At 39.8% G+C, this 23,031-nt stretch overlaps 1 protein-coding gene across 1 annotated transcript in view; it reads left to right on the plus strand.

The window, feature by feature from the left end:
• Ush2a (usherin) overlaps nt 1-23,031 on the plus strand; it is a 723,091-nt gene that overhangs the window by 58,570 nt on the left and 641,490 nt on the right. Inside the window, exon 3 of the mRNA XM_052200359.1 lies at nt 4,311-4,443. Coding sequence (XP_052056319.1) covers nt 4,311-4,443 — 133 coding nt within the window. The remainder of the gene's footprint in view (nt 1-4,310; nt 4,444-23,031) is intronic.

The raw sequence follows: 23,031 nt of genomic DNA on the forward strand, positions 1-23,031 counted from the left end.
ACATAGTCTCACACCAAGTTCCCTAATCCTCTGTCTCTTCCAATCTTTCAGTCCCTTCCCCTGCAATGATCTCTGAACCATAAACATTAGAGTGTTCTATAGACATATCCATTGAGAGTGGGCTCTACAATTCTGAGGTATTCAGCTGTAGTTTTTTGTAATGGTTTCTGCAAAGAGAAGTTTCCTTGCTGAGAAGCAAAAAGTACACTTATCTGTGGGAATAAGGACAAGTATGAGATGTGGTTAGAGATTATACTGCTCTAATGAAATGATGGTTGAAGGTTCTCCACCAATATCCATGTCTTCTCTGGTCCTTAGTACTTGTCTAGGTGTCCAGTGCCAGGGATGGTCTCCCTTTTGTTGAGTGGACACTTAGCCCGGTTAGAGAGCTGTGGTTACTGGCAGGGATTGCCCCACAGCTTCCTCCTTATGATCACTCTATCATGGTCATTGCTGTCAGTCATAAGTACCATAGATGGATATTGATGGCTGTTTCCATTGTTTGGAAGTTTGCATGACACATTCTAGTACCATGAAAGAAGTCCCCATGTGGGAGACATTCAGGTCAAATCCAGCTTGGGTCCTCTAGGTTCCAAGTCCAAACTGTACAGTGTCTTTAGTAATAGGGACTGGCCTTCCCTAGGCAGCCAAGGGTAACAGAAATAGCCTGTGATATTTGGAAGTCTCTTGAGGCATCCCTGACCAACAATTCAAACAACAACAACAACATCAAAGCACTACCTCTCATAACCTGGGGTTTGGGGTTTTTGTTTAGATAGTCTATGGCTCTTAATGGGAGTACTGCTAGCCCAGACAGGAAAAAAAATTCATTTAGTATACATGTAATATAATAAAATAAATATGAGTATATGTAAAATAAAATTTACATATAAGCTTCCATGTATTCTAGGGTTTTTGAGAGTTATGCTATGTCCAGGTTGGCATTCAGCTGTAGCAATCCTTCTGTCTTAGCATCACAAGTACTGGGATTGCAAGTGTGCACCACCAAATCCTTCTTGTTGTGCCCTTTGAAATATATTCTTAACTAATCAGGCATAAGCACAGGAGGCTAGTGCCTAGAACTCTATTGCTATTTTCATGTACGCTTTTTCACTCAAATGGGTAAGTCTAACCTCTTACGGGCATTGAGCAGTTAAGCAGTGGTTACAATACAACAAGGAGCTCCCATGGAATAAAGGCTCAAGGATGGCTTGTGCGTGTTTCCACGTGCTTGCGCACCCTCTAAGGGGGTCAGTTTAAAGCCCTCTGCAAATGCTGCTGGATTTGCCAATTTCCTCATTCAAAGCACATCGATTAGTGTATGCAGGCTGCTCTCATCTGCCCAGGGCTGGAGAGTGAGAGCTATATGAGGGTTTTACAGGAAGCTTTCTCTTCACAAATCAGAAACCCCATTGTCTACGTTCCTATTCCCCGCAATAACCAGCAAGGGGGAGCCTGGGATGAGCTATTACAGAAAGGCCGCTATTGTCTCCACAGTGTCACCTAGATGGTGCTCCAGATCAGAATTGTAAAATAGTCTGGACAATCTTATAACATAAAACATGGCTCAGAAAACCAAAGATTTAATCTTATTTGTAGAAAGATGGTTAGTCGGGGAGGGCTTGGTGCAGAGAGAACAGCTAGGGATCACCATGAATCATTTTAAAGGGCCAGGCAAGCGAAACCATCTTCTGGAATTTGCTGTGACTGACACTGAATTCCTCTACTAGGCAAAGGCGTGCTGAGTTGATAAAAACAGAAGGTGATGAAGGTCTTGAACAGCCGTGGCAGATAGAACGCAGAAAATCAAAAGCGTGCTTTCTATCTGACTCAAAATAAAGGTAGCCTTAAACTTGTAAAAGACAACATTTTTATTTGAATGATATGACAGAGCTGTCACAGGAGTGCTACCTGCAATAAAGAAAGCACAAGAATTATCACCTTTATTAGAGCACTGGCACCGGGCTTCAGCCATACATTTCTAACTTCTGTCCCTCTGCACAGACAATTTTCTTTTCTTAAATAAACTGTCATGCTCCTGTTAATATATTGTTGACTCTCTCAAGCTCTGAGAATACTGCTGATATAAAACATGTATATGTTAGATTGGTAATAGTATCTTTAGTGTAACTGACGAGAACAAATGTGTTTCCCTCATGGCTGTGCTAATGTGATAAAGGAAAATTGGCTGTTCATCAGTTTTTGGGCTGGGTAAAGACAGTAGAGATGGAGCCACGTTCTTTTTTATGCATTAATACCACCGGGAACTTTCCTCTAGTTATATTTCATGTAGCCTGCATGTTGTGCAAAGATGCTGTAAAACATGAGATAATACTACAAATAACAAACTGGAAGAGCCTGTATCTTTCATAACGATAACAGTCAAACACCAAATAACAGTAGCCGGCGGAGAAAAATGGGGTCCAGGGGAAAAAAAGGCGCATCCCTACTATTCAGTGGAGAGAAATAGATCTGGACTCATGAGGAACTGGCGTATGACTTTAGGTCTATTTCAACTTTGTTTAAAATGGACTCTCATACAATCCTGGCTCAGTCTATTTCAGAAAGGACACATGAAAATGAAAACAGTTGGCTAGAAGAAAGAATTACAATGGTGCCTAACTCTTTTATTTTTTTAAAGAGAGATTCATTTTACCAAGCAGTCACACCACTGACCCCTAGGTTCCTGAGTTTGGGTTTTGAGTGTGGGAACTCTGGAAAGGTCCCCCCTTTCTATGACAAGAATTCACATAATAATGTAAAGGTTTTACCTTGCTTCAGTGTTACAAATCCATTTTAACAGAGAGGCTGTTGAAATACTTTAGAAAGGATCAGTGGTTGGAGGAGGGTTACAGGAGAGGGAATGGGGCAGCTTTGGTCAAAATACATTATGTGCATGTATGAAATTTGTAAACACCAAAAAAATAAATAAAAATGCACATTGACACAGTAATTTGCAAATAGTCATAGAGCCTTCCAGGCTCATAGCAATTTGTATCTGGTAAAGGTCTGCGTGCCCTCTGACCTCACATAAACATTGCTGTCTTTACTATTGAAGTTGAACATCAGGCTAGTGCATCTGTTTTATCAATGAATCTAAAGCAAATCTAACTCAAACTTCATTATCTACAGAGCTGCATTTTAGAATAACCCTGTTCTAGAATAATTCCCAAGGTTGAACTTCATGAAAGTATTAAACACCAGCCTTTTAATTTAATAGTACATCTCCAGTCTCTTCCTCCCTCTCTCTGCCTGTTCCTTCCTCCTCTCAGGTCTTTCTCTTTCCACTTGAGTTGCTTTGATAATTTGAATGCCTTTTACAATCAGAGACATATCAACAAACGGACTGTTTTGTAGACACTATAGTTGGTGCCTAAACAGCAGTTGGTTTATTCTGAATCCGTGTGTAATCATCAAAGATCACGAATAACCACAACCTAGAAGGTATTGCCTCCAAAATGTTGACTGATTGGTGATTCATATCATACAGCATGTTCATTTCTTTATACTGTAACCCAGAAGTCATCAGATTGTGGGTCATATCTGACTGGTCACCTGGTTTTGTGTTTAATGTTAAACTGACTCAGGCCTATTTGTTTAAGTGCCTTTGATGGCTTCTCTGCCAATGATGCATCAGAGCTGATGACATGTAAGGAACTATTTAGCCACCACACCAAATTCCTTAACTTGCATTATCCTCCTCGTATTTATTGGAAAAGTTGTCTCTCCTCTGATATAGATAACTGTTAGATTGTTTGATTTATTTTTTATCAACTTAGAGTGTGATTGGCAAATTTTTAATGTTATTTTGTAGTGGGAAAGTATATTTTAAAATTATCAACTGTACTCCAGTACCTAAAGAAAGAGGATTTTATGGTGAGCATTTTGCACTAGTGATTCAGGTAATACCCACTTTTGGGGTATATCTGGGCTTGGATATCTCTCCCCTTATGTATTAATTTGTTTCTAAGCATGGACATGATGTCATTACTGTTTAAAAAATAACACAACCCTTGGGAAGCTCTAAGAGCCTAGCTATCAATCATCACACACATGACAACACTATGCAAACCCTATGAGTATCCCAGAATACGTCATCATAGCATGAAAATCCCGGTGTATAGATTCACATCTGGGTTTGTAACATGCAGAGATACTGTCCTGCTATCAAAATAAATCGCTTCCATTTTCCACCCAGAGGAAGCTGAGAAAAGAGTGAGATGACTTGAAGGAAAGACAGACATGCTGTGGGCATGCTATTCGAGGCGAGCATAAGTGTGTGCATTTAGTGACGGGGATTGCTGTTACAGGTGCACCAGACGGAAGTCAGTTTCTTTGTGGACGGTTTGGAGACAAACAGTACCGCCTTTGATACAAGAACCCTCCATGATTCAATCACAGACACCACCTCCAGCACTATACAAGTAGGACAGAGTTTAAACGGTAAGATTTTTTTTTGTCTTCAGAATCCTATTTTGCTTTAGCCAAATTGCAGGTCCTGGTTTTGAAAAGCAAGCAAATTATTAATCATATATTTAGATGCATTCTGTTCCTAGGGATACTGTAACAGATTCCCACTGATAACATAGAAATTTAGGAGAATAGGAATTGATTCTCACATGTTTCAATGCCTGCCACCTGTGATGGGGATTCAGTACTGTGGTTCCTTCTAGAGGATCTGAGGGCTGAAGCTACTCTATGCCTGTGTCCTGGTTGTAGCAGGCTGACCTAGCCAGTCTACGTCCCACTGTCCAGTCCACTTTGTCTTTACTTGGTCTCCTCTTGAGTTTCTCCCTTTATTTACGTTTAAGGAAAGTTATTATCAAATTAAAGAGCCATCTTTTTCAGGGTGAGTTCCACCTCGGGATCCTTAATGCCACCCACAGAGACCTTCTGAGGAGCCCCAGTTACAGATGCCACATGGACACATCTTGTGAGGGGAACTTTAAAATGAAAACGTCTCTGTTCTGATCTCTTTAAAATAAATAAATAAGAGCTGACCATGCAGATCAGTCAGTAAGGGGACCTAAACTTGTATACTCAATCCCTACATGAAAAAACTTCATATATTCATGGTATCCTGAGCCTGAATTCCCAACTCAGAATAATAAAGATAGGAAAACGCAGCTAGTGGGTTCTAGGACTGGCGAGAAACCCTGCCTCAAAAAACTAAGCTGGATTGCTACTGAGGAAGATATCAGAGGTCAACCTTTGGCATTCACATACAAGCAAACATATGGAAGTTCACTCCCCAGCCCCACCTACAGGTACAAAAATAAATATTTTCGTTTTTTGACTCACTGAATTTTTATGAGGGTATTACTGAATGGGAGCTCTAACATATTCTGTGGAAACTGAGGCATACTCTCAACATGCTCCGTATCTGATCTGTGGCATTTCTATTTCCCACATTTGTGGGAACATACAGATTAAAAGGTAGCTCACACTATAGACTGAGAAGAGTAAAAGTCAAAATGAAAATTGTCTCAAAATACCCAACATTATTGCCTTCAAAATATTTGAACTTTAGACTGGAAATACTATATAATACATGCTTATTATCAGGAAATCCAAGCAACATGGAGTTCTGCGAACTACACATTTCCATCCTCAGAGACAAAGCTTAACTTTTCATACTCTTCCAGATTTTTTTTTTACCCATACAATGAAATATATGGTGACAAATATACTTTCCCCAAAAGGAAATTATGACACATGCCTTCACTAAACTCTCTAAAAATAGACCTTTCCCCTCCAAATGTTTAAGATTCACATGTGGTGTCAATAACCCTTCCAGCACTGGGCTTCTTTGTTCTCAGGATTTATGTCATGTGCCACCATATAGCTGCCACATACGTCTACAACGAGGGCCTGTAATGAATCTCTAAATAATTTCTAATGTCTCCAGATGATCAAAAACCTATTTGACAGAAAATAATATACTAATATATATGTATGTATATGCATCCAGATTTTCATCAATATATGTGTGTATAAAGTCATATTTATATATATTATGTATTTGAACCCTTACATGATTATATAATTCCTCAATAATCTTGTACTAATTGCCTAGAGGCAAAATGGATGTCATCACTGACTGACTATGTAACCAGACAAAGCTACTACTACCTCAGTGTTACACCAGCTTCAAGATGCTGCTGATGCCGATGCCTTGAAAAACTCAATGCAGCCATGCAGTGTACAGTATTAGTGTGACTGATTCCCGAGCATCTGGCATGTGCTAGACACCTAGAACTGCTACTTAATTGTCAAATGAGCAAATGCAATTCAAAGCACCACATGTAGCATATACTAAATCATGTTGGTAAGTGTAGCTATTGCTAATGTCTGCAATTATTTCCTCTCATACATCCATGGAAGGAGAAGGGCTGGGTTGAAGTATATGGCTGCTTTATATTTTAATACATAGCAAAAAGGTTGTTCTAATAAATAGCAACAGAAAGTTGTGAAGATTTACAACTCTTACTGAAAGGGTATTGTTGTGTTAAACATGTGTGTGTGTCCGCGTGTGTGTATGTATGTGTGTGTGAGAGAGAGTTTGTGTGCATGTGTATATGTATTTGTGCATACGTGTATGTCTTTGTGTGTCTGTGTGCATGTGTATGTGAGTGTGTGTGTGTGTATGTGTGTGAGACAGAGAGGAGAGAGAGAGAGAGAGAGAGAGAGAGAGAGACAGAGAGAGAGAGAGAGAGAGAGAGAGAGAGAGAGAGAGAGAGAGAGACTGAGGATTCTATGAGAAAAATGCTGTTGTGTGTTGATGTAGATTGAGCTGGACTTTACTGAGGTCAACTAGCTGACTAGCTTTCCACACACCCCTTGATTTTATTCATTTTATTTGAAGATTCCTTATCCATGATATGTTTCCAAAATTATACCACATGATCCCTACTTATTTGTAAAGTTAATAAATATGCCTAAGAATATCATGTTGAATGTTTTCTCCAGTCTTTTATATAGCATGCTAACTTGCTTCATGCATTTATTATTTAATTCTTTGATTCATGTCAAAACATCCACGCAAGGTAGAATGCTGGCCCTAGAAATATAGCTTGATGATGTGTTTGAAGATTTATTTTTATGTTGGCTACTGGTTTGCTGTATATTGCTTTTACTATGTTTAGGTATGGGCCTTGAATTCCTGTTCTTTCCAAGACTTTTAGCATGAAAGGATGCTGAATTTTGTCAAACGCTTTTTCAGCATCCAAAGAAATGACCGTGTAGTTTTTTTTCTTTGAGTTTGTTTATGTAGTGGATTGCATTTATGGATTTCCTTATATTGAACCATCCCTGCATCTCTGAGATGAAGCCTACTTGATCATGGTGGATAATCGGTTTGATGTGTTCTTGGATTTGGTTGGCAAGAATTTTATTGAGTATTTTTGCATCGATGTCCATAAGGGAAATTGGTCTGAAGTTCTCTTTCTTTGTTGGATCTTTGTGTGGTTTTGGTATTAGCGTAATTGTGGCTTTATAGAAGGAGGTGGGTAGTGATCCTTCTGCTTCTATTTTGTGGAATAGTTTGAAGAGAATTGATGTTAGGTCTTCTTTGCAGGTCTGATAGAATTCTGCACTGAAACCATCTGGTCCTGTGCTTTTTTTGGTTGAAAGACTTTCTATGACCCTTTCTATTTCTTTAGGAGTTATGGGACTGTTTAGATGATCTATTTGATCCTGATTTAATTTTGGTATTTGGTATCTGTCTAGGAAATTGTCCATTTCCTCCAGATTCTCCAGTTGTGTTGAGTATAGGCTTTTGTAGTAGGATCTGATGTTTTTTTTTTTTAATTTCCTCAGTTTCTGTTGTTATATCCCCCTTTTCATTTCTAATTTTGTTAATTTGGATACTGTCTATGTACTCTTTTGGTTAGTCTGGCTAAGGGTTTATCTATCTTGTTGATTTTCTCAAAGAACCAGCTCCTGGATTCGTTGATTCTTTGTATGGTTCTCTTTGTTTCTACTTGATTGATTTCAGCCCTGAGTTTGATGATTTCCTGTCTTCTACTCCTCCTGGGTGAATTAGCTTCTTTTTGTTCCAGAACTTTCATGTGTGCCATTAATCTGTTAGTATGCTCTTTCCCAGTTCTTTTTGGAGGCACCCAGGGCTATGAGTTTTCCTCTTAGTGCTGCTTTTATTGTGTCCCATAGATTTGGGTATATTGTGCCGCCATTTTCATTAAATTCTAAAGTCTTTGATTTCTTTATTTCTTCTGTGGCCAAGGTATCACTGAGTAGAGCATTGTTCAGCCTCCATGTGTATGTGGTATTTCTATTGTTTTTCTATGGGAAAGGGATGCCAATAGATCCAGTATATTGGCCTAATTATTGGTGCTGGTTCAATTGGAGGTCAGCATGCAGAAGAATGCAAATTGGTCCATCCTTATCTCCTTGTACTAAGCTCAACTCCAAGTGGATCAAGGACCTCCACATAAAGCCAGACACACTGAAACTAATAGAAAAGAAACTGGGGAAGACTCTTGAGGATATCTGTACAGGGGGAAAGTTCCTGAACAGAACACCATTAGCTTATGTTCTAAGATCAAGAATTGACAAATGGAACATCATAAAATTACAAAGTTTCTGTAAGGCAAAGGACACCATCAAAAGGACAAATCAGCAACCAACAAATTGGGAAAAGATCTTCACCAACCCTACATCTGACAGAGGGCTAATATCCAATATATACAAAGAACTCAAGAAGTTAGACCCCAGAAAACCAAATAACCCTATTAAAAAATGGGGTACAGAACTTTGGATGGCTGAGAAACATCTTAAAAAATGTTCAACATCATTAGTCATTAGGGAAATGCAAATCAAAACAACCCTGAGATTTCACCTCACATCATTCAGAATGGCTAAGATTAAAATCTCAGGAGACAGCATCGCAAGGATGTGGAGAAAGAGGAACACTCCTCCACTGCTGGTGGGGTTGCAGGTTGGTACAACCACTCTGGAAATCAGTCTGGCAGTTCCTCAGAAAACTGGGCACGTCACTTCCGGAGGACCCTGCTATACCACTCCTGGGCATATACCCAGAGGATTCCCCAGCATGTAATAAGGGTACATGTTTCACTATATTCAAAGCAGCCCTATTTATAATAGCCAGAAGCTGGAAAGAACCCAGATGTCCCTCAATTGAGGAATAGATACAAAAAAATGTGGTATATATACACAATGGAGTACTATTCAGCCATTAGAAACAATGAATTCATGAAATTCTTAGACAAATGGATGGAGCTGGAGAACATCATACTAAGTGAGATAACCCAGTCTCAAAAGATCAATCATGGTATGTACTCACTGATAAGCGGATATTAGCCTAGAAACTTGGAATACCCAAGACATAATCCTCATATCAAATGAGGTACCAGAAGAACAGAGGAGTGGCCCCTGGTTCTGAAAAGGCTACATGCAGCAGTGTAGGGTAATACCAGAACAGGGAAGTGGGAAGGGGTGGATGGGGGAATAGGGGGAGGGAAGAGGGCTTATGGGACTTTCGGGGAGTGGGGAGCCAGGAAAGGGGAAATCATTTGAAATGTAAATAAAAAATATATCGAATAAAAAAAGATTTATTTTTACTACTTAGAATACATGTGCAGGTGGGGTGGAGTATATGTACTTGAGTGCAGGTGTTCACAGAGACCAGAAGATGGCATCAGATCCATGGAAACCGGAGTTATAAGTGGTTGCACACAGCAGACTAGGGGAATTGAACTCAGGTTCACTTGGAAAGCCTAAGCAGTCTACCCACTGAGTCATCTCTCCAGCCCCTACTTGGTAAGTTTAGGTATTTTATGCATCTGCATAGCTCTCGTGTGAAAACAAGTAGAGAATATTTCCACCATTTCAAAGATCAGCGCTAGAGATGCTGTGCTCTGTATGGATGTGCACAGAATAGTGTCAGGAGAGACTTTGACACTATAGATGCCTGATGTCTGTTCTGGAACTGACATGCAGACCTGCAGGGAGCACGCTAACTTCCTGTTAGGACTATCTCCATCTTATTTAGCCATACTGTATGCAGCAAGATCTCTAGCTTCAGAAAACACTTCCAAATAACCTTCCTGAGAAAATTTTCACAATTAGTGATTCTGAGTGTTGTGACAGCTCACTATTTACCAGCACCATTGCCCTCCCTGGACATGCCACATGGCCTGTGGTGGTGCATTTTGTGATGATTAATGACACTGTGTCTTGCCATGTAAATATGCTTTCCTATTCTAGATGGATTATTTTGGACCAATTTTTGATTGGATACTTTGTCTTCTTCTTACTAATTTGTAGAAGATCTTTACTTTTTTGAATGTAAGTCTTTGATGAATACATGATTGACAGGCATTAGCTTTCAAGTATAGGTTACAGTTTCATCATCTTTAAAGGTAAACTTTGACACACAGTACCAGTCTATTCTAATAAAAACCACTTTACAGATCTTTCTTTCATACCTATCATGCTTTGTGTCTCGCGCTCCCTGCATGTCTGTATGTTAGTTTCTGAACCAAGAACTGGCATCTGCAGTGTCAGAGTCTCTCCTGACACTATTCTCTGCACATCCGAACAGTCACAGCATCTCTAGTGCTGACACACTTTGACGTCATGAAGAATGTATTCTCTTTGGTTTTACTCTGAAAGCCTTATTATTCTGTATCTATAACTTGGGTCTTTGTTCTGTCTAGACTGGATATGGGGATACAATGTAACAGCGTGGCTGAGCTTCATCTTTTCTTTTTTTTTAATATTTTTATTTTCTATATTCTTTGTTTACATTCCAAATGATTTCCCCTTTCCCGGATCCCCCCTCCCCATATGTCCCATAAACCTTCTTCTCTCCATCCCTTCTCCAATCACCTCCCTCCTTTTTCTCTGTCCTTATATTCCCCTCCAATGCTAGATCAATCCTTTCCAGGATCAGGACCCTCTCCATACTTCTTCATGGGAGTCATTTGTTATGCAATTTGTGCCTTGGGTATTCAGGGCTTCTGGGCTAATTAATATCCACTTATCAGAGATTGCATTCCATGTGTATTCTTTTGTGATTGGGTTACCTCACTTAGGATGATATTTTCCAGATCAAACCACTTGCCTAAAAATTTTGTGAATTCATTGTTTCTGATTGCTGAGTAGTATTCCATTGTGTAAATATACCACATTTTCTGTATCCATTCCTCCTTTGAGGGGCATCTGGGTTCTTTCCAGCTTCTGGCTATTATAAATAAGGCTGCTATGAACATAATGGAGCATGTGTCTTTATTGCATGCAGGGGAATCCTTTGGGTATATGCCCAGGAGTGGTATAGCAGGGTCCTCTGGAAGTGTCATGTCCAGTTTTCTGAGGAACCTCCAGACTGATTTCCAAAGTGGTTGTACCATCTTACAGCCCCACCAGCAGTGGAGGAGTGTTCCTCTTTCTCCACATCCTTGCCAACACTTGCTGTCTCCTGAGTTTTTGACTTTAGCCATTCTGACTGGTGTAAGGTGAAATCTCAGGGTTGTTTTGATCTGCATTTCCCTAATGACTAATGATGTTGAGCACTTCTTAAGGTGCCTCTCGGCCATCCGAATTTCTTCAGGTGAAAATTCTTTGTTAAGATCTGTACCCCATTTTTTAATAGGGTTATTTGGTTCCCTGGGGTCTAACTTCTTGAGTTCTTTGTATATATTGGATATTAGCCCTCTATCAGATGTGGGGTTGGTGAATATCCTTTCCCAATTTGATGGTTGCCGTTTTGTCCTTTTAACAGTGTCCTTTGCCTTACAGAAACTTTGTAATTTTATGAGGTTCCCATTTGTCAATTCTTCATCTTAAAGCATAAGCTATTGGTGATCTGTTCAGGAACTTTTCCCCTGTGCCCATGTCCTCAAGGGTCTTCCCCAGTTTCTTTTCTATTAGTTTCAGTGTGTCTGGTTTTACATGGAGGTCCTTGATCCACTTGGAGTGAAGTTTAGTACTTGGAGATAAGAATGGATCAATTCGCATTCTTCTGCATGCTGACCTCCAATTGATCCAGCACCATTTGTTGAAAAGGCTATCTTTTTTCCACTGGATGTTTTTGGCTCCTTTGTCAAAGATCAAGTGACCATAGGTGTGTGGATTAATTTCTGGATCTTCAATTCTATTCCATTGGTCCACTTGTCTGTCACTGTGCCAATACCATGCAGTTTTTAATAATATTGCTCTGTAGTATTGCTTGAAGTCAGGGATACTGATTCCCCCAGAATTTCTTTTGTTGTTGAGAATAGTTTTAGCTATCCTGGATTTCTTGTTATTCCAGATGAATTTGAGAATTGCTTTTTCTAACTCAGTGAAGAACTGAGTTGGGATTTTGATGGGGATTGCATTGAATCTGTAGATTGCTTTTGGCAAGATGGCCATTTTAACTATATTAATCCTGCCAATCCACTAGCATGGCAGATTTTTCAATTTTCTGAGGTCTTCTTCGATTTCCTTCTTCAGAGACCTGAAGTTCTTGTCATATAGATCTTTCACTTGTTTGGTTAGAGTCACACCAAGATACTTTATATTGTTTGTGGCTATTTTGAAGGGTGTCATTTCCCTAACTTCTTTCTCAGCCTGCGTATCCTTTGAGTATAGGAAGGCAACTGATTTGCTTGAGTTGATTTTATAACCAGCCACTTTGCTGAAGTTGTTTATCAGCTGTAGGAGTTCTCTGGTGGAGGTTTTCGGGTCACTTAAGTAGACTATAATGTCATCTGCAAATAGTGATAATTTGACTTCTTCCTTTCCAATTTGTATCCCCTTGACCTCCTTATGTTGTCTAATTGGTCTAGCTAGAACTTCAAGTACTATATTGAAAAGATATGGAGAGAGAGAGGACAGCCTTGTCTAGTCTCTGATTTTAGTGGGATTGCTTCAAGTTTGTGTCCATTTAGCTTGATGTTGGCTACCGGTTTGCTGTATATTGCTTTAACGATGTTTAGGTATGGGCCTTGAATTCCTGTTCTTTCCAATACTTTTAGCATGAAAAGATGCTGGATTTTGTCAAATGCTTTTTCAGCATCTAATGAGATGATCATATGTTTTTTTTCTTTGAGTTTGTTTATGTAGTGGATAGCATTGATGGATTTCCTTATATTGAACCATCCCTGCATCCCTGGGATGAAGCCTACTTGATCATGGTGGATGATCATTTTGATGTGTTCTTGGATTCGGTTGGCAAGAATTTTATTAAGTATTTTTGCATCAATATTCATAAGAGAAATTGGCCTGAAGTTCTCTTTCTTTGTTGGATCTTTGTGTGGTTTTGATATCAGCGTAATTGTGGCTTCATAGAACGAGTTGGGTAGAGTTCCTTCTGTTTCTATTTTGTGAAGTAGTTTGAAGAGTATTGGTGTTAGGTCTTCTATGAAGGTCTGATAGAACTCTGCACTGAAGCTATCTGGTCCCGTGCTTTTTTTGGTTGGGAGACTTTCTATGACCCTTTTTATTTCTTCAGGTGTTATGGGACTGTTTAGTTGATCTATTTGATCCTGATTTAGTTTTGTTGTCGGATATCTGTCTAGGAAACTGTCCATTTCCTCCAGATTCTCTAGTTGTGTTGAGTATAGGCTTTTGTAGTAGGATCTAATGATTTTTTGAATTTCCTCAGTTTCTGTTGTTATATCTCCCTTTTCATTTCTAAGTTTGTTAATCTGGATACTGTCTCTGTGCCCTTTGGTTAGTCAGGCTAAGGGTTTATCTATCTTGATGATTTTCTCAAAGAACCAGCTCCTGGTTTTGTTGATTCTTTGTATGGTTCTCTTTGTTTCTACTTGATTGATTTCGGCCCTGAGTTTGATGATTTCCTGCCTTCTACTCCTCCTGCGTGAAATAGCTTCTTTTTGTTCCAGGGCTTTCAGGTGTCATTAAGCTGGTAGTGTCTGCTCTCTCCATTTTCTTTTTGGAGGCACTCAGGGCTATGAGTTTTCCTCTTAGCACTGCTTTCATTGTGTCCCATAGATTTGGGTATGTTGTGTCTTCATTTTCATTGTGTTCTAAAAAGTCTTTAATTTCTTTCTTTAGTTCTTCCTTGACCAAGTATCATTGAGTAGAATATTGTTCAGTTTCCACGTGTATGTGGGTTTTCTGTTGTATTTGTTGCTATTGAAGACCACTTTTACTCCATAGTGATCTGATAGGAGGCATGGGATTAGTTCAATCTTCTTATATTTGTTGAGGTCTGTCTTGTGACCAATTATATGGTCGATTTTGGAGAAGGTAACATGAGGTGCTGAGAAAAAAGTATATTCTTTTGCTTTAGGATAGAATGTTATATATATATATATATATATATATATATATATATATGGATAGAATGTTATATATATATATATATATGTGTGTGTGTGTGTGTGTGTGTGTGTGTGTGTGTGTGTGTGTTAAATCTAATTGGTCCAAAGCTTCAATTAGTTTCATTGTGTCCCTGTTTAGTTTCTGTTTTCCTGATCGGTCCATTGAGGAAAGTGCAGTGTTGAAGTCACCCACAATTATTGTGTTAGGTGCAATGTGTGCTTTGAGCTTTAATAAAGTTTCTTTTACGAAAGAGGTTGCTCTTGCATTTGGAGTGTAGATGTTCAGGATTGAGAGTTCTTCTTGTTGTATTTTCCCTTTGACCAGCAAGAAGTGTCCCTCAGAGTCTCTTTTGATGACTTTGGGTTGAAAGTCAATTTTATCTGAAATTAAAATGGCTACTCCAGCTTGTTTCCTGAGACCATTTGCTTATAAAATTGTCTTCCAGTCTTTTACTTTAAGGTAGTGTTTTTCTTTGACCTAAGGTGTGTTTCCTGTAAGCACCAAAATGTAGGGTCCTGTTTACGTATCCAGTCGGTTAGTCTATGTCTTTTTATTGGGGCATTGAGTCCACTGATGTTAAGAGATATTAAGGAATAGTGATTGTTACTTCCTGTCATTTTTGACGTTATTTTTTAAATTTGATTGGTTAACTTCTTTTGGGTTTGATGAAAGGTTACTATCTCGCTTTTTCCAGGGTGAAGTTTCCCTCCTTGTATTGGTGTTTTCCTCCTATTATCCTTTGTAGGGCTGGGTTTGTGGATAGATATTGGGTAAACTTGGTTTTGTCATGGATTATCTTAGTTTCTCCATCTATGGTGATTGAGAGTTTTGCTGGATATAGTAGTTTTGGCTGGCATTTGTGTTCTCTCAGAGTCTGCATGAGATCTGCCCAGGATCTTCTAGCCTTCATAGTCTCAGGTGAAAAGTCTGCTGTGATTCTGATAGGTCTTCCTTTATATGTTACTTGGCCTTTTTCTCTTACTGCCTTTAATATTCTTTCTTTGTTTAGTACATTTGGTGTTTTGATTATTATGTGACGGGAAGTATTTCTGTTCTGGTCCAGTCTGTTTGGAGTTCGGTAGGCTTCTTGTATATTCATGGGCACCTCTCTCTTTAGGTTAGGGATGTTTTCTTCTATAATTTTATTGAAGATATTTGCTGGCCCTTTAAGTTGTCTTCTTCACTCTCATCTATGCCTATAATCCTTAGGTTTGGTCTTCTCATTGTGTCCTGGATTTCCTGGATATTTTGGGTTACAAGCTTTTTGCGTTTTGCATTTTCTTTAACTGTTGAGTCCATGGTTTCTATGGTATCTTCAGCATCTGAGATTCTTTCTTCTGTCTCTTGTATTCTGTTGTTGATATTTGCATCTATGTCCCCTGATTTCTTCCCAAGGCTTTCTATCTCCAAAGTTGTCTCCCATTGAGTTTTCTTAGTTGTTTCTACTTCTGATTTTAGGTCTTGGATGGTTTTGCTTAGCTCCTTCACTTGATTGTTTGTGCTTTCCTGTAATTCTTTAAGAGATTTTTGTGTTTCCTCTTTCATGACCTCAGCCTGTTGACCAAAGTTCTCCTGTATTTCTTTAAGTGTTTTTTTTTTTTTTTTTTTTTTTTTGCGTTTCCTCATTATTGGCTTTTGTATTTTCCTGGATTTCTTTCAATGATTTTTGTGTTTCCCTTGCAAGGGCTTCTAACTTTTGATCCATTTTCTCCTGAATTTCTTTATGTATGTCCTTCATGTGTTCCTGTACCAGCATCATGACCAGTGATTTTAAATCCAAATCTTGTTTTACTGGTGTGATGGGGTATCCAGGACATGCTGGTAAAGGAGAATTGGGTTCAGATGTTGCCATATTGCCTTGATTTCTGTTAGTAACATTCCTGCGTTTGCCTTTTGCCATCTATTTCTCACTGGTGTTAGTTTGTCTTGTCAATGTTGGACTCACCAGTGCAAGCTGCCCCTTCCCATTTTGCCTCTGGTGCACAGCTTACCTCCTGCACTGCCTGGAGACAGGGTGCTGTTGCCAAGGCTGTTCAGATCCCGAAGCAGATACCTGAAGGCTCCCGCTGGGGCCTGCTGGATTCACCAGAGCACACTGACTCCTCCCAGCCGGCCTCCTGGAAGCCCCTCTTGCCTCTTTCAGGACCTGGAGATGTGGTGTTGCTGCCCAGGCTTATCTGGATCCGGAAGTGGAGAGATCTGAGGGCTCCCACCAGAGGCCTCAGGACTGGAACCTAAGCTCTGTGCCACTGGAGCAAGCTGTGAGCTCCCAGTCTGCCTCCAGGTGCACACCAGGTCTCCTGCACTTCCTGGAGACTGAGTGCTGTGGCCCAGGCTGTTCAGATCCCAAAGCAGACATCTGGAGGCTCCTGCCGGGGCTCGCTGGATTCACCAGAGCACACTGACTTCTCCCTGCTGGCCGCCCGGAAGCCCCTCTTGCCTCTTGCAGGACCTGGAGATGTGGTGTTGCAGCCCAAGCTGATCTGGATCCGGAAGTGGAGAGATCTGAGGGCTCCCGCCAGAGGCCTCAGGACTGGAACCTAAGCTCTGTGCCACCTGAGCAAGCTGTGCGCTCCCAGAATGCCTGTAGTTGGCATTTTTAAAAGAGAAGTTTTAAAGAAAACCCAAGAAGAACATGTAGACTTTGGGTTTATTCTCTAGCTCCCCTATTAAACACCACTTAGCACCACCACCATGCTATTTTGCCTTATAAAATGTTCATACTTTGGTGGTTTGACTCCAATAAAAATGATGACTAAATTTCTGAAGTTTTGTGTTTGACAAATAGGAATGAGTTTAAAACAATTTTACTTCTCTGATAAAAAATATCTAACTCTGTTCAGTTTCTGATTTTTTAATTTATTATTGTGTTTAATGCATTATATACAAGTCTATTAGAAAAAACGTATAAGATCATATATATTTACAATATATTGGTTATTATATATTAAAAGAACAATAAGTGACAACCAGCCTTGGCAGGGCAGTACATAATCCAGGGAGTAAAGCAGGAAGATCCCATGTTTGCTGTGAGACTAGGCTATGCAAATGAATTTGAGGATAGCCTGGGCTATGGTGCTATGGTACTGGGCAAGGAAATCTCCAGACTGTCCCTGACATATCTAGTAATTTGAATTATAGTATCTTTGAATATGCATTGTCTTCTTGTGAGACAGTTAGTTGGGTTGATCAAAATGATTATTATAGAGAAAAACAAAAAGGTCGATAAAACTAAAATTAAAAAAAATAACCCAGTATGGTCTCCCTCCACCCAAAGTAAAGGAAGTGTCCAATTGCTCAGCAGTAATCAACTGTCACTGAGTCCACAGTTAGGGGAGGGCATCATGATGCCCTGTCTTCTCTGCGCTGCAAACTTGACCTGTGACGACCATTTAGCCCCCTTTCATGGGTAAGCACATCCTCTATGAGCTGGTGTGTGCAGCAGCTCTGTCATGTCCAGGGCCAGCTTGTACTGCTCTTCTCTCATCATCTGGCTCTTACATCCTTTCTGTCTCCTCTTCCAAGAGATTCTGTCAGCAACTGGGGAGGAAGTGATACAAATAGATGTCTTATCAATTGGCACTCGCAATTGCTCATTCTTAACACTTTGAAGAGTTAGGAGTCTCTGCATTAACCAATACTTTCTGGAAGCTTTGCTGACCAAGATTGAAAGCATCCCCAACCTATGATGTAAACAAAAATATTAAGGGAGTTTGACAACAATATGGGTTAGCATGACCAGGTCAATAAGATCTCCACCAAAGACACTATGGCTTCCTTGGACATGGGTCTTGTAAGACTAGGTATGAATTTCCTCCTGTGGATCAGGCTCAAATACACTCTAGAGAGCTGCTGGCTACCTCTGTGAAGTTAGGAGGGAGATGTAAGAAGTATCTAGACAAGTGGAGGAGAGCTGGGTGGAGGTGCTGAGGGAGAGGGGCTGGGTCTGAGAGAGAGGGTCTAAGGGGGAGGGTCTGAGGGGGAGGGTCTGAGGGGGAGGAACTGAGGGGGAGGGTCTGAGGGAGGGTCTGAGGGGGAGGGTCTGAGGGGAAGGGACTGGGCTGTGGATATGATTAAAATGAATTGCATACATGTATAAAATTTTTAAAAATCATATCAATTTGTATATATTAGATCTGATAAACACAGGAAAAGTAAACTCAGTAGTTGGTGTTTTTAGAAACTTGGTTTCAATAATGAGCATATTGGGAAAAAAATTCAGTCCTCTGCACAGAGAAAGTTTGAATAACATGTTTAAACCCTGTGAACCTTATTAGGTATTTAACCCCCACTAGTGTTTCTAAAAGTCTTCCCTCGTGTTAAGTGTTGCTAAGAGTGTTTGTGAGCACTCTAAATTTGTCTCCTTTGCACTGTGGGGCTAAAATGACTTGACTCTGTTCTACTTCGATGCACTAAATGCTGAATTGATGCTTCAAAAGGCCATTTTAATCTGAAAATGATATTTATTTTTGAACTCCATGAAAAGGATTTTTTTTACCTATCATTAAAGCACAAGAAATAGGAAATGGTTTCTCACAAATATCTGTTTTTTATAACTTCTTTTTTTTTCCACTCATATTATGGGTATTTAGGGGCTGCGAGGAGAAAAGGATGTTTTTAATGTCTAGCCATACTCCATCAGCCTATAGGTATGATGGTACCTACTGTATCTTTTCTCTAATTAGAGATGGCATGTAGCCTGGCTCATTACTTTTGCCTAATGAGCCAGGCTCCCTGCCACCTCTCTAATCAAAAAAGGGATAGGTACAGAATGTTTCTATGGACTTTCTATAAATCATTTTATTTCTCTTGCTTTCACCATTTTTTAATTAAAAAAAAAAAGTAAGTCCCAGTTCACCGTAGTTTTGTCCATATCCAAGATGGCTTTGTTCAGAGGGGACAGCTATGCAAGGCACCTCTGCCAGCTAAATTAAAGGTGCTATCATGCGGGACCAAGCTAACTGCCTGTGCTTTCTGCAGACTGCCTCTGACATGGGACTGTCCAGTGGGTCCTATAGCACATTGAGAAGTATCTTTATTACTCCTCCTGCCTCTCCTGTCCTAAAGGCTGATAACTTCTCACATGAGTATTGATTGCCATAGAGATTCCTCTGAATCATATCTGTATCTGTCATTAATTTTTCTGGGGACACATTTAGGAAATTAATAGATAAAAGGAATGTTCTTCAATGGACATGCCTCTATGCATATTAATGTGGTAACTTGATTTGATCAGACTGCTTTTTAAATATGAAAATAGAACATTCATATTGTACAAGTTACTTCTCTGCTGCTTTGATAAATGACAGTAACAAAGCCAATTTAGAGAAGGAAGTTTATTTAGGCTTACAGTCCCAGAGAATTTGAGTCCATCATGGCAAAGTGAAAGATGGCATGGAGACAGGAAGTTGAGGCTTCCATCTTGAGTGGTAAACATGAAACAGAGGGCAAAGTCAAAATGGTGCTAGTCTTTAAAATCTGAAATCTTGCCTCCATTGACATGCTTCTTCTATCAAAGATGCATCTCCTAAGCCTTCCCAAACAACATTGCCAACTGGAGAGCAAGTATTCAAATGCTGGAAACTCAGGGGACATTTTCACTCAAACCATCATATATGTCAACTGAGGTCTGACAGCTCTTTCCCAAGGATATATTCTTTCCATTATAGATTTAGCTCCACACTTCCAGAATGTCTCTAGCCTTAGAGAGTTAAAGTGGTAAACATGTAGTTATGATGAGTGTCATGGATTGTAACAGCTCTTTAAATATTGGATTCAAAATTACAGAGCCATGCGGATCACAATTTTTCCAAACTATCTCAGAAGTGATTTATAAATAGATTTTCAGTTTCCTATCAAGGTGAGAAATAACTTGTTATGTATTTAAGGGGATAATTCTTTTTTCAGAAGATTGTTGGCCATGAGGCTTTAGTGAGCATTTGTTGAGTATTTATAAAAATGGATGCTGGGGAAGACGGCCAATGCTTACCCAGTTATTTTCACCTTGTGTCCGCTGCCTCAGTGCATCTGAACTCATATAAGTGCTCTTGAATGGAGATGGGGTGCAGCAACATTTTCAAAGTTTTGCAATTTTAACCTCAAGTACATTAGGAAATCCACTTTCTTTAGTTCTCCCATGTTTTTGTTAATTTTAACAACGCTTTGAGAATTGCATAAAATAATAAATGGAAAATTATATGGATCCATGAATGAATGAAGAGAGGTAAATGTTGAGGAAAAAGATGGCCCGTGGGAACATGAAGTTGCTATGGCGGCAGGGGGATCTAAGTTTTGCTATGCAGGAGCCAAATAAGAGGTCACAATGCAGTGTGGACCTGTAAACCTAGTGCTGGGAAGGAAGAGAGACAGGAAGGCAGGATCATCCTAGCCTACTAGAAAGCTCTAGGTCAGGGAGAGATATAAAAAACAAAATCAAAATCAAAAACAAAACAAAACACCAAACAAACAGACGACCCAAGATGGACAGCAATTGAGGAGTGATACTTGGGGCCTCCCTTCGGCATCTAAATGAACACATGCCTGTGAACAAACATGCATGCACACACTCACACAAAAGAGAAACAAGATACATAGATGTATGGGAGATCTGAGTTAAATACAAAACTGACTGCAGTTCATTGCATGAAAGTGGCCTAACTCATTTCAGAACAAATAGGGAGTTGCATAATAAGAGATATAGAGGGTATGATTTGTAGCCATGTTGGATAAGAAGTACTGATTAAGAGCCAATGGGAGCTATGTAATCAAGAGTTAGTAGAACAAAGGCAAGTATTTTATAATCTTGTAATTTGAGACCTACTGGCAAGATAATATATCAACAAATACCAATGGAAGGTATTGAGATATCTGACTAAATTCACTGGGAATTTAAAATTTATTCAGTGCTTATCATTTTATTGTTTGGCAGAGAATGAAAGGAAAGAGAAAAGAAAAAACGCCAAGATAGTGTTATTGTGGGACGGAGCTTGGCAATCTGGCAAACGAACAAAAGTTAAATTGCAGACTTAATCAAAACATACTGATTTGGGGTCATAAAGAATCTAATTACACAATGACGAATCTGTTCTCAAAAAAATGGTCACTGTAGATTTTAAGAAGCAAAGAGCTGGAATAGTTACAGTGTTGAAAAGGAAGCTGACTAAACAAACACAGTCCATCCCTATAATGGAGAATTACAGCATTAAGTGGAAAGAGACATACTCTGTGCATAGTCATGCAAGGGTTGCATGTGTTGTCCCCTGAGAGGCAGGAGTATGTGGATTGACCTCCAACCTGTGGGTTGCTGAGCCACAGATATTAAATGTCTGGAAAGATATTTACCAAAGCACATTTCAAATTCTAACAGTGCTCCTCTCTGTGTAGAATTTAAGTGATCAACGCACATTGCTTAATAGTGCTGGTGACCTTGCTTTCAGTAAACTATATTATACATGTTTAGAGTATTTTTAAATTTTGGATGAAAGTGACCAATGTAATCACTGCATGGAGTATGGTCTGTGAATGTAACCACGTGTTGGCTCCTAGAGACCTGATTTTCATAGTATACAGAAAATGATCTTGGGACTTTTACATATTAAAATTTCACATGGGGCATGTGATGTTTGGAAAAACAATGTTTCTCCAGACATTTAGATCTTTGTATAAAAATTATAGTTTCCCAAATAATTATGAGCCTCTGAATGAGACAGATTGAGGGTTGATCCCCAACTCTGCCTTTCAGCTCTGGAAGGTGGAGGCTGAGTGTTCTCAGAAAGTTAGGTGATTACCAGCTGCAAAGCAAGTTTGAGCCCAAAAGGCAGAGAGTAAGGGAAAGTGGAAGAGGGGAGAGAGAGAGAGAGAGAGAGAGAGAGAGACAGAGACAGAGACAGAGACAGAGACAAAGAGAGACAAAGAGAGACAGAGACAGAGAGAGACGACAGGGAGACTGAGGCAGAGATAGATTCACAGAGAAAGACACAGAGACAGAGGGGAAGGAGAAAGAGGGTAAAAGGGCAGGAAGAAGAGAATTTGATTATTAGAACCACTAAAAGAGAGAAAATAAGTTAAATACAATAAAAAGAAAATAATGTATTGAGGAAAAACCTCTCTACAAAGCAGTGGGTAAATAAAGGAAAATAGTATTTAGTTTAAAAGAAGAAAAGCAAAGGGTGTGAAAGAATGAAAAAAAGAAAAGACAAACACTACAACAGAGGTAAACTCTCATCCCCTCGGTGGGTCTGCACTGCCCCTGTGGTTACAAGGCCCTGGGCAGCAGGCACAGGGCTGGTCGGTGTCTGCCCCTTGTTTCTGTGCACACACCCCATCATGTCAGTGAGTGTTGGGGACAGAGCTCTCAGCTCAGCAGCCGACCATACAGACTGAAGCATGTTGCAGCACAAAACCAAGTCCCTTGGCTGAAGCAAACTCTGGGTGCTTTGGGCCAGATGTTGGGCTGATGATGCTTCTGTGAGTACTGGGTCCAGGCAGCCCTGAGCTCCTCAAGGAAGGCGTAGTAACAGCTGCCCTGCAGGGAGTGGGCACATCTTCCCTAGCCTTCCCATAAACCTCTCCTTGTTCCCTCAGAAACCCATGACCTCTTCTTTCAATGTTCTTCCAGTTGTGATTTGGGGTGTGTGTGTGTGTGTGTGTATGTGTGTGTTCTTAAATATAACCTGCTTAGTGTGTACGGTGTTCCTTGCATGTGTGTTCTCAGGACTGACC

Source organism: Apodemus sylvaticus, chromosome 12 (assembly GCF_947179515.1).
Source record: "Apodemus sylvaticus chromosome 12, mApoSyl1.1, whole genome shotgun sequence".
Lineage (NCBI taxonomy): Eukaryota > Metazoa > Chordata > Mammalia > Rodentia > Muridae > Apodemus > Apodemus sylvaticus.